The sequence below is a fragment of the Perca fluviatilis genome, chromosome 4 (assembly GCF_010015445.1).
Source record: "Perca fluviatilis chromosome 4, GENO_Pfluv_1.0, whole genome shotgun sequence".
NCBI classification, from domain to species: domain Eukaryota; kingdom Metazoa; phylum Chordata; class Actinopteri; order Perciformes; family Percidae; genus Perca; species Perca fluviatilis.
The window spans coordinates 27,573,296-27,585,152 of record NC_053115.1 but is presented as its reverse complement, the minus strand read 5'-3'; the positions used below and the strand labels follow the sequence as shown (position 1 = coordinate 27,585,152).

The 11,857-nt window shown below is 38.4% G+C and overlaps 2 protein-coding genes and 1 non-coding gene across 3 annotated transcripts; all 3 read left to right on the top strand.

Annotated features, from left to right (window-relative positions):
• The first annotated feature begins 469 nt into the window (after positions 1–469).
• On the top strand, positions 470–1,517 carry si:ch211-220m17.5 (guanylin family protein). The gene is made up of 3 exons (XM_039796524.1): positions 470–641; positions 873–1,065; positions 1,187–1,517. Exons 1-3 carry the CDS (start codon positions 567–569, stop codon positions 1,243–1,245), a joined length of 327 nt encoding a protein of 108 aa, XP_039652458.1. The 5' UTR covers positions 470–566; the 3' UTR covers positions 1,246–1,517.
• Positions 1,518–4,989: 3,472 nt separating this feature from the next.
• LOC120556795 (guanylin-like) lies at positions 4,990–8,759 on the top strand. The gene is made up of 3 exons (XM_039796523.1): positions 4,990–5,151; positions 5,321–5,507; positions 8,280–8,759. The coding sequence occupies exons 1-3, from the start codon at positions 5,077–5,079 to the stop codon at positions 8,348–8,350; spliced, it is 333 nt and encodes a 110-aa protein (XP_039652457.1). The 5' UTR covers positions 4,990–5,076; the 3' UTR covers positions 8,351–8,759.
• Positions 8,760–11,425: 2,666 nt separating this feature from the next.
• Positions 11,426–11,497, top strand: trnap-agg. Its single transcript has one exon. It is a non-coding gene; the product is annotated as a tRNA-Pro (tRNA).
• Positions 11,498–11,857: the final 360 nt, after the last annotated feature.

Genomic DNA, 11,857 nt, shown 5'->3' with positions numbered 1-11,857 from the left:
GCATTAGATTTAACAGCATTTATTTTTCTGTAATTTTTTTTTCTGTAGTATGCAATATACTGTATAAAAGCATGAGACTGTCAGAAATGTCAGCAAATAAAATAAGGTTTGATATATAAGGTTTTGATATTGATATATATATATATATATATATATATATATTGATATATTGATTTGCATCGGTGTTAGAGAACTTTCTGGGCTGGTGTGGCTTCATTGTCATCAATGGAGCAAAAGATAACTGTTTAACCAACCAAAGGTGTGTCAAATTCTGCGATACATAGCTTCCAAGAGAGCCAGAGAGCCATAAAAAAACTAACTAGAAGCAATGAGGCTAAAGAAGGATTTATGATTTCCTTTTACAACCCTGTAAAACCCCATTACTACTCATTAACCCGTGAGAAAAACTTTGCTCCCGTTTGTAGCACCCGCAGGCCAGAACTGTTTAAAAGGAGGCCTGTGGACGTGGGGAAAGCAGACACTGACACACAGAGCTGAGCACCTGCTGAGCACATCAACAGCAAGAGACAAAGACGCTGCAAGACAAACTGCTCTTAACTGTCACCATGAAGACCACACTCGCCATCATCGCTGTCCTCGTCCTGGCTCTCGGCTGGACCTCTGAAGCTGTGCAGGTTGAAGTAAGTGCAGCACTTAACATTTCTGTAGGACTGACTGGCCTGGACAATGGCATTGTTCATGTAGGTTACTACAAACCTGCATTCTGTACTCTGGTGCATTACGAACCATACTAAAACTGTGCAAACCTCTGCCACATACATGTTTTGTTACATTATTTGAACTACTGCTACATTAGCAAATTAGGCCTTGGTTTCAATTGTAGTTCTTTAACATCTGCCTTTTCTTTTTAGGAGAATGGATTGTCTTTCTCTCTGGAAGCCATCAAGAGGCTGCAGGAGCTGACAGAGAGCAGCGGTGCGACTGGACAACAAAGCCCACGACTCAGGGCGAGCACCATGTCCCTCTGTGCCGACCCCATGCTCCCACAGGAGTTCCTGCCCCTCTGTAAGCAGAGAGGAGCATCTGCATCCCTCGCCAGACTAGGTGAGACCATTATATATTGAACAGCCAGTCTTAGTAATGGAATTCTAAGTTTGTCAATTCATGAACATTGAGGTACAGGTGATTCAACAGTGTTTCTTTCTGTTGTTTGTCTTTATTTCAGCTATGGTTCCCATGGACGTCTGTGAGATCTGCGCCTTTGCTGCCTGCACCGGCTGCTAAACAAATCCAGAAAACCGGAAACTTGCCTAGCTTATGACTTGTGATTATGTTCCTCCCCTCTCAGAACTATTTCTGTGAATTTCTCCATTTTTTAGCAATTATGAGTTGACGACTTGATGTTCCCTGAACATAGAGGTTCTGACCCTGGCCCATTGGGCATTTCACTGTTAGACAAAAAAGAGCCCGAAAAGAAAAGAAATCAGACAAACTGAGGTATTTCTTTCTGCATACTGTTACTTTTTATAGCATATTTCCCGCTTTAGTTTTCTGCTGACAGTTGTTAATCATGCATTTTAATTTTGGAATTGACATTGTTACATTTCTATCTTGCAAAGCTTTATACTGTATACATATTTAAAAGACTGGTTTGTTTTTTTCTTCATGTTTCTTCTTTTTTGTTAACATTGTTTTGAATAAAGAGCTTTCACTGATCACGTGTAAATTGTCCTTTTTCCTGCCAATTTATTCATATTGTTAATACTAGATATATTACTATTTGCAGTTTATTCCCAGTTGTGGAAAAAAGTTGTGTTTTCAAAATTATACTTGGCTGCCTTAATTGATTTTTGGCCAATATGGGGCTGAAAACAAACAAACAAAAGCTGACAGGTACAAAGACCACTATATTATCGGCTATTATACTACTATACTACTATTACACATCCAGCAGACACAGTGCAACATTAGACTTCATTTGAAGTCATGTCTGTAGATACTTGACAAATTTAATTCAATATTTACTGGCCTTTTAGTACTCTTTTGGTCTCCTAAAAAACATACCTACTGTAGGTTCTAGATGTTTAACATTCTTACTTTTCTGTGGTTTGTTGTAACAGTTGGCATGTAGCATCAGAGTTTGTATTTCAGAAGAGCTTTGTAAATGTGCTGTGTAATTTTGCATTAAAGCCTGCTTCACCCTTCGTTTTAGTTTCAAATATATATATACAGTATGTTCATGTTTGATGTTGTGAATTATTTATTCTATGCATCTTATCTGACTCAGCCAAACAAATTTACTAAGCAGATGTACTGTCAGTTCAAGACATCAGTGGATTCTCTAAATACCCGCTCTGAGACTTGCAACATAGCATATTCAGCCTTGAGGCCTGAAGGCAGATCATTAATGCAATATAATGTAATGATGATGGCATATACTGTATATGAAGTGATACGAATGTACATGAATGAAATATAAATGAATGAAACCCTTATTGCCCTAGGGCAAAAAAAGACATCACATGCAAGTTCAAGAAAGTGCCAATTCAGACCACGTGGGAATCAGAATTAGAATCAGTTTTATTGGCCAAGTATACTTACATACACAAGGAATTTGATTTCGGTAGGTGTTAACTCTCTATACATAGACAAATAGTAATATAGACACATACTGTACAATAGAGACAACAATATACATATAGACATAATATACAAATAAGACATAATATCAAGACAAGTACATATGGAGTGGGATGTAGACTGAAGTAATAGTTCAAATTCACTGTTTATGTCATATTGTACTTTTGTTGTTGTTGTTGTTTTAGCTTTATATTTATCCTTTTTGTTTTGTGACTAGTTGTAGGCCAAAAAAACATATTTTAAGTTAAGTTGACATTAATAAAGGGATTTAGTAGCTCTCCTCCAGATGTAAGTCCTGGCGGTGTGGAGAAGGATTTGAAATAACAGATGTATGTAATGGATATATATGAATGTAAATAAATGTATACAAATTATTCCCCAACAAGTAAATTAGAGGCAATTCCGACCCATATTTACGTTTACAGAATTTATGTTTACAGTTTTAGTACGGCCAGCAAAGCACGAGGTCATCAGTTATGTTCATATAATAACTATGTGAGTAAAGGCAAATAATAGAACAGCTAGAACAGCTCAGTTCAGAAAATTACATCACTCTACTAATGCAGCTAATGCAGCCTTTAAAACCAGGAAAAGACAACACTATCGATATATTGCTCAGCCCTACCACACACCATTCTATATGGTAAAGTTGGTTGACCTCTCCTGTGTGAGCCAGATAATAACAGCTGGTACTATTTATCTACAGAGGGAGCCCTTGTTGGTAAATGACCATATATGTCATCCTTATGCTTTGGCCCATATTAACCAATGAGTGGCACTGAGCCTGTTCTTGTTTAATTAACTGACTCCATTGTTCTAATCTTCTACTCAACTGTTAGAAGGGCATAGATGTAAAAGAGTGCTCGGTCAATTTACTCTGTATAAATAAAGGTTAAATGAATACATAAAATAAAACATATTTTAATAATGTAAAACAATCTCTGATTGAGTTGTTTTACTTATCACCCTCCTCCACCCTGTTTGCTGCATGCTTAGAAGTTATGTATATCTGAAAGCATCAGTGAGCTTCAATATATTCCATACACACTAAAACAAATATACAATTTGTCTTTCTGAAGATCTTGAAGTCCACACAAATCTGTGGATTATATGTCATATTGAAGTGTGCTGAAATGTATTTCTGCTTGTACCAGGATTATTTCACTATTTTGTGTGCAAGAAGCCACACTGGACCTTTCCATTATTAACTATTGAGAATTTCTGGGACTTGTAATGCTCCAAAGAGTGCTCTCATTCTCCTTTTTAACACTTCTCATTTCAATATTTCTCTCTCTGTTTTCCAATATTTCACCAGCTTGGTATATTCAAATTCCATGTTATAGCACTCAGTGTCTGGTACCTAGAACAGACATTACCATGGATCTTTTTAATCAGTTTACAGTTTATAGTTTGTATATGAATTTAACGCTTCACTGTGATTATGTGTTACAGTGTCCTCCTTGACCTTCATAGTTAAACGATAAGAGTTATATATAGCATGTTCAATGAAAGTATTCTAGTCTTTAATGATTTTCTAATCAATACTTGTCTAGTTACTTTATGGTTTTCATTAACATCTATTGTATGTGTTTTTGTGTGAGTGAGTAACAGCGAGGGAAATTTTATATTATACACAAAATATTGTGATGCAACAAGTCCAAAACGTACTTAATAGTTAAAGGTTCACACAGTAAGGCTACAATTCCTTTGATTGGTTGATGGGGGAGCTCCAGACGGTGACTCACAATGACATCACACATTTTACTCTTATCTGTTGGGAAAGAGCTGCTCCTTTTCTCACCAAAGTTGACTTAAGCATCTAACTTCTTATTTCAGTGATTTAACATTGCACATTTTGGATTGAATTGAAGTGATACCTGACAGTTAAAGCATTTCAAGATTATGGGGGGAAAAGGGTTCGCATTCAAGGTGAATTAAGTTTGTTTTTCAGACAGAAAAGTTGCCACTTGCATCTCGAAAGCCTCATTATTTGCAAATAGCACAGCCGTGCAAACAAGTGACTCATGTGGATCAGCTGTGTACGTATACGGCTGCTTTCTTATCAGACAGCTCTGTGACGATTATATGTGGGAGAGAGACAATGGGGAGATTTATAAGGTAGCACAGAGGCATTGGATGCGTTAGTATGAAACCCAAAGTAAATAATAAAACTGTGTGCTGACGGAGGAAACAACAGATATTGAGGTTATAAACAAATTCAGAGGATAGCGGTTATAAAAAAAAAAAAAAAAAGGATCCAAAGTTCTTACAATGCGTTTGGTTATCTTGGACCAGTCAGTGTCCCCTACCTTTACTCGCCCCACCCTGCCACTTGTCTTTGTCAATTAATCACTCAATCTGTGACAGATTTAAAAACTAAATCTGTCGTGACACCCTATAAGAGGCAGAGCAGATATACAGCGACCTCAGAAGAAACTGCCCTCTAAACTGAGAAGCATCTTGCATCAACTGAAAATGAGAGTGCTCTGTATCGTTTTTGTCTTGGTGCTGTGTGTGTGCCGACGAGCTGTAGGAGGTGTGCAGGTTAAAGTGAGTATAACTTGTTCTTGGAAATACTGTTGTCAACCATGCGGTTTATTTCTGTTCACTCCATCTTTGCTCTTGTATTTTCTATATGCATCTTAGAAATAGTAGTATTTCCTTCCAGGGCAGAATTGTTCTTTCTTATCCCTCACAGTTCTTCTCCCCCCCCCCCCAGGTTGGAGACAGGAGCTTCCCCTTGGAGGCAGTGAAGCAGCTGATGGAGCTGATGGATTTAGATGACAACGTGAGCCCTCATCTCGCTGAGACGAGCATTGTAGCTGTTTGCACCAACCCTGTCCTACCGCAAGTGTTTCGGCCAGTGTGCCAAGGGAAGGGAGCAGCCATTGTCTTCTCCAAACTAGGTAAGACTGAGCAAATGATATAAATATGGAAATGTAGGACATCAGCTTTTGTTTGGCACCAACAAATTCTGGAATTAAATTACAGTGTGGTCCTCTTAAGTAGACATATATACTTCTATTGGGCTGAAAGAACTAACCCCAACAACAACAATTTGCTTTTGCAACAACTATTTTCTAACTGTGGCACTCAGCCCCAAGCCATGTGGTTCCTAAGAAAGACATACATCTTTACAATCAGGTTAAACAACAAAAAATCTAATTTTTTAAAAGGGCTAAACAATTTCTTAAAACAGCCGGGCACTTTAGGAAACATTACAACATTACAAATAGTGCATTTATTTGGGCTAACTTTCAGCCATGGATTATTTGGTGCAGTACTGAGCATTTACAACACATAGTGTATTCTTTTTTTTTTTTGATTTGTTCTCAATAATAAAAAATAGAATACCACCAAACATTTCTTTTAACTAAGAGGCATAGCAGCTGGTTAGCTTAGCACTTAGACTGGAAACAGGGGGAAACTGTTAGCCTGACTCTTCCAAAGTCATACCATTTCCATACCAACAACCCTAAAGCTCGCTTATCAATGAGTTCTATCCCATTAATGTTATTTGTACAACAATAAATACAGACATGAGAGTCTGATCTAACTTTCCGCAAGAAAGCAAATAAGCAGATTTCCTAAAATGTCAAACTATTCTTATATATATCCAACCTTCTCTACCCCCTACTGAACTAGCTGTTCAGTGAGCATCAGTCTCAACATTTGGCTTTTGTCCTACAGGAAACAATCTACCACACTCTTAGACACTTAAAGGAATATGCCGCCGTTTGTTGAAATAGGATTACCACACGTAATACCCTGGGCTGTAGATAGTAGGCCAGCATTGTTGCTGGTATGCATTGTAGCCGATTTAAACCGTGTAACACCAGCAGCGCTGCCGCTAGTTAGCTTAGTGTAGTGAATGAAACCTATGTTGCCGGTTAGCATGTTGTGAGTAAAAGTGAGCCAACAAAAGACAAAAAAACAACCTAATTACTTGCACTGAGACAAAAAATGCGTTGGCCCACCTATCTACAGCCAGGGTAGACCGTGATAAGCCCTATTTCAACAAACGGCGGCATATTCCTTTAAGTGTCTAAGAGTGTGGTAGATTGTGCAAGTAATTAGGTTGTTTTTTTGTCTTTTGTTGGCTCACTTTTACTCACAACATGCTAACCGGCAACATAGGTTTCATTCACTACACTAAGCTAACTAGCGGCAGCGCTGCTGGTGTTGCACCGGATTAAAACAATGCATGCACAAAAAATGCGTTGGCCCACCTATCTACAGCTAGGGGAGACCGTGATAAGCCCTATTTCAACAAACGGTGGCGTATCCCTTTAAACATACAAAATGTAACTTTCTGCCGCTAGGGGTCGCTCAACCAAAACAATGGACAGTAAAACTGGACTTTTGATGACGTTGTGTGGAATTATGGGATTTCTTGTGTGGGTGGGGATTGTCGGGGAAATCTCCACGACGGCGAGGACGTTCGATGCCTGTTGTGCAGCAGGAGAACATCTTCCGGCTGCCCGGAATTATCTCCCCTTCACTTTTCAGTAATCTTTTCGTTTTGGTGCACATTTTCGGCACATACACCGGTAGCGCTACGGAGATGTAGTTAGCTAACACTATGGATGGCCGCTGTTGTGACTCGGTGCTGGGTCTGATATGGTCTGTTTCCCGACGTTTAATTAAACTGCCGTTAGCGTTGTAAGCACCAGGCAATGGAGATAAGTTCTGGCCGGGGGGTTGCTGTAATGAAAGTAGCTGACTGGGGGCTAACGGTAACTAGCTAGCTATATGTCCCAGGGCTGTTGTCAGCTGTCATCCCGACTGAGTCTCTCTGCGCCAGGGGAGTGAGGCAGACAGACCGGGGTGTGCTAGCTAGTTGGCTACATTAACATTAGATTAATCGTCTAACTATACAGCTAACGTTAACGTTACTAGTGAAGTTATTCGTGGGTTAGCCCAGTCCTGTTAACTGTGGTCGAAACAGTCATACTAAAAGTAACTTTATTAGCATGTTGAACGATGTTGTAACCTCATAATGTTACCCACAAAGCATTAGCATCAACGTTAGCTACTTGTCAACCAGCACATTGTAGTAACGTTAAGCTGCTATCGATATTGAACTTTCAAAATAAATAATAAATAAATAAATACTAAAGGAAACGTCCCGTGTCTGAAAATAAAATAACAGATTTCTCTGGGTTTGACATTTGGTGGAAAGATTTGGGATAGTGTAAGAACACAACTCATAAAAATATATAACATAGGTATGGTCGTTTTTAGACATTTTAAAGCAGAAATGTTACATATTGTACCTTTAAATCAACAGTTGTATTTCTCAGACGTGCTCGCTCTCAGACTTGTGATTAAAGATAACGAGCGCTTGTTTCAGTTAGTTCGCTCAAATGGATTCCTCAAATACACTGTTTGTTTACACATTGTATTAGGCACATCCTGCAATAGCTTCACCATAACGTGGCTCTGGAATGATATGCCAGACAAGAGGCCTATTCAGAGCTGTTCAAATAGTCTTTGGGGGACATTAAAGCTCATTCAACACAGATGGCCCCCTTGTTGCTGTATTGAGACAGTTATGGATATGAATACCATTATCACTATAAGCAGCATTTCATTAAAAACTGAAAAGCTGGCTCTTGGGTGGTAGAAAAACACATTATAGGTCAGATTAATATTTATGTTTTCTTTTCTTTTTCCAGTGTCTATCATCACATCTGCAGATCCTTGTGAAATATGTGCCAACCCCTCCTGCTTTGGGTGTTTGGGCTGACACTGCCATCTGCGAGACACACTAACACATTGACTGAGAGCGTCTGGGGCTGTCTTCCTGCATCGTTCTTTCACATTTATATGTACATTCTACAAGGTATACGTGGATACATGGTCCTGCCACCTAGCAACCAATGGGTATCAAGGCTCAGTCATCAATTTTGTTACATACACAAAACTGAGTTATTCACTATTGTTGCATTCATTTAAAAAAAAGAAGTTTTGATAGATCTGTCTATAGATAGATCTGTCTGACACCTGTCAGTGTCAAAGCGGGCGTTCTGTAGTGTTTGAATATTACTTTGTTGTCTTTAACTTTCTTTCATATTGAACTGTTAATTTATTAAGTCTGATGCATTGATAATTAAAAATATGATAATTAAAAATATGTACTATTTGCATCCTTTTAAGCAGTTTTTAATTGTGGTTTCAAAAATACAGTTCTCACACATGCATCTTACCACAAATGTACACAGACAGACAGACAGACACACATGCGCACACACACACACACACACACATGCACGCACACACATGCACGCACACACACACACACACACACACACACACACACACACACACACACACAAAGGGAGTATGCTGTTAAAAAGCTACTGAATGGGGAAACATAAAGGACATTAAGTTAAGACCAGTGAATGTAATGAAAGCAAATAGCAAGTGAGTGAGCATGGAAACTGTCACTGATTGCGCTATCAAAGATTGTCTGTTTAGAAGAAATAATCATTCAATTAAACACACACACACACACACCAGGCTGCAAAACTGATAACACGTCTGTGTAGGCTACTCTCTCCTAATGTGGTTTCAGAGATGTGTTTTAATTTCTTCATCCAAAAACTACTACAATTACAAATTTTAATTTTGGTTCGATATAATAGTTCAAATAAACGGGCTCTGCTCTGTAGTGGCAAAGGCCGCTTGTTGTTTGTGTTGCCAGTGAAGATCAGTATCCTATTTGACATTTAGGAAATCTTCTCCCACACGTGTACAAGCATCTACACTTCCAAAAAAAAAGTAATCTGACAGGACAGCCAACTAGAGCAGCTAATCTATGGTGCGGCATTACTGACATCATTCATCAATATGCATGATGTCAGTGACCTGCTTTCCCCTGTGCTGCACAGCCATCAGGTGGCACACTTGGCCATCACTCATTACTGGAACTCCTATTTACAGCCGCTCTATTGCCTGAATTGACTTTTTCTGCAAACACTGATCTATAAACCCTGAACAATGTGAGTTTAATGGATCAGTTAATGGACCGGTCTAATGAACAAACGCTGTGCTTAATCCTTGGTGACTGATGTGTTTCCCCTCCCTATGCACATTAAAATAATTAAAAATAAAGCTGACCCTATTATTGCCTCACACAAACACAAAACAATTACAAAAAGAACATCCAGGAAGTGACAAATTCAGATTTTTCTCTTTTGTTTTTACCGTATTTTGTTTCAACCCAATTCTTGGTTGCACTTTTGCAGCTATACATTACGTTGGTTTATGGTTAACACAGAAAGACAGTAAATGTGTACAATGTAGACAAGAAATAAACAGAGGAAGCCTAGCTAGTTAAAACAATCATTGAACAAAAACAGATAGAAAAGAAGAAAATGGATTAAGCACAATACAATAAAAATGAATGAAACAGTTCTATTTTGGAAAAGCTGAAATTTTCTTAACAGAAACTACGGAAAGTAGCAGGGAGTGAGGTTTCTTGTAAAACCTGTATGATTTATTTATCCTCTTTGGTTCCTTCCTCAGCCTCTTCTTGGCAACGTATTAAATGGCGCCCTCTGGCGGTTGTTAAGCGACGTACCAACACTGTGTCAGCGTTCCATAATAATGGACTCTTCCTCGACTTTTCAGTCAGTCCCGCCGTGAATTAAACACAGGCCTATCTGTTCTCTTAATACATCCATTGTATCCGACAAAGGAATACACATTTCCGGTAAATAGGCCTATGTCCGCTTGAGCGATGAGCTTTACCACAAAACACAATTTAATGATAAAGTTGAAGACATTTGTGTTAAATATGTTGACCCGTTTTCACTTTCCTGTTTTAAGAGAAACCCAAACAATTCACGCATTAAACATTGACAACAGCCATGATGTGAGTCAATCTCGGTAAGTAGACGCATGTAGCCTATGTAATACATAGCCTACTGTGGGCCTGCTGTTTTATGGGGTGGGGGTTACGTAGGCCTATTCAGGCTGGTGGGTTATGTAGCCTACAGGATAAGTGTTGTGTTTTTATTAGGCTATGTGTCTTGACTTGTATGCTCTGATTGTCTGTGATTGTCTGTTCTGTCACCGAGGCAAATTGTAGACTAAGTTGTAACTAGGCCTACTTATGGCAAAGTGTTGAATCTGGGATCTGAATCTAGACAGATATTAGCCTAATTAAATTGTGGCAACGACCAGCAATTTTGCTCAGACATTATGTTATTCGTGTGAATTGCTGTAGCTGTAGGCCTATTTACGTTTGCGACCGTCTTTTTCTGTTTTTTTTTATTTTAATCAAAAAAATATGGCAAAATTGATTGAATTGATTTCCTAGGTAATGAAAGCAGATATCCTGAAATCCCATTGTAAAAAAATGTTCATCTTGTGTGTAAATAAAATGAAAAAAGAATTTTACACCTGGCTTTATCATATGTTCAGATATAATGCCTAATTTGCATAATTAAACATACAAATTTAAAAAACGTGTAGGCTAATACATGTTTTATATACTTGTGTAAGTAATCAGCTGAGGAAGTTAATTGGTGATATATATTAATTTAAATGTTTACCCTTTTCACCTGTAGTGTCTCGCCTTAAACCGCTGGACATTTGTGGTTTCCATTAAGTTTTGCAATTCACAGACAGCGATGACTCATGGTTGGTCATGGTCTACCTTAAGGGTAGGCGCTACTGCAGTAACTTGAAATGGAATAAAAGGAGAAGAAATGTATTGTTGACAGAGACACACGTTTCTTCTCTGTCGTATCCACACGTGATTGACGTTGGTATCATCTGTTGCTGAATTTCTTAAATGTACCACGTTGCGCCATGTGGCTCGTTGGTCTAGGGGTATGATTCTCGCTTAGGGTGCGAGAGGTCCCGGGTTCAAATCCCGGACGAGCCCTCCATTTTTGAATTCTGTTTGCTCACACATGGGATTGGTTTAGGTTGGCAGTAACGTAACGCTATATAACTGTAAATGCAGTGGAAAAACATAGTATTGTTACAGGTATAGGCAAAACTAAATTGAGAATAAGCCAACAGCTAACACAATGGTTCCCAACCTTTTTTCTAGACTTTTGTATACATTATATATTCTAGTGTATTATCATAATTTGTTTAACATGTGCAAATATTTATTTTTTTACCTCAACCTCAAACCAGATAAAGACTTGCGCCCCCCCCTGTGATCTTTGCCGAAATGATTCCATGACATACAGATTTTCCCTCTTATTTTCCATTAAGTAGCTTTAACTAAGTTAAT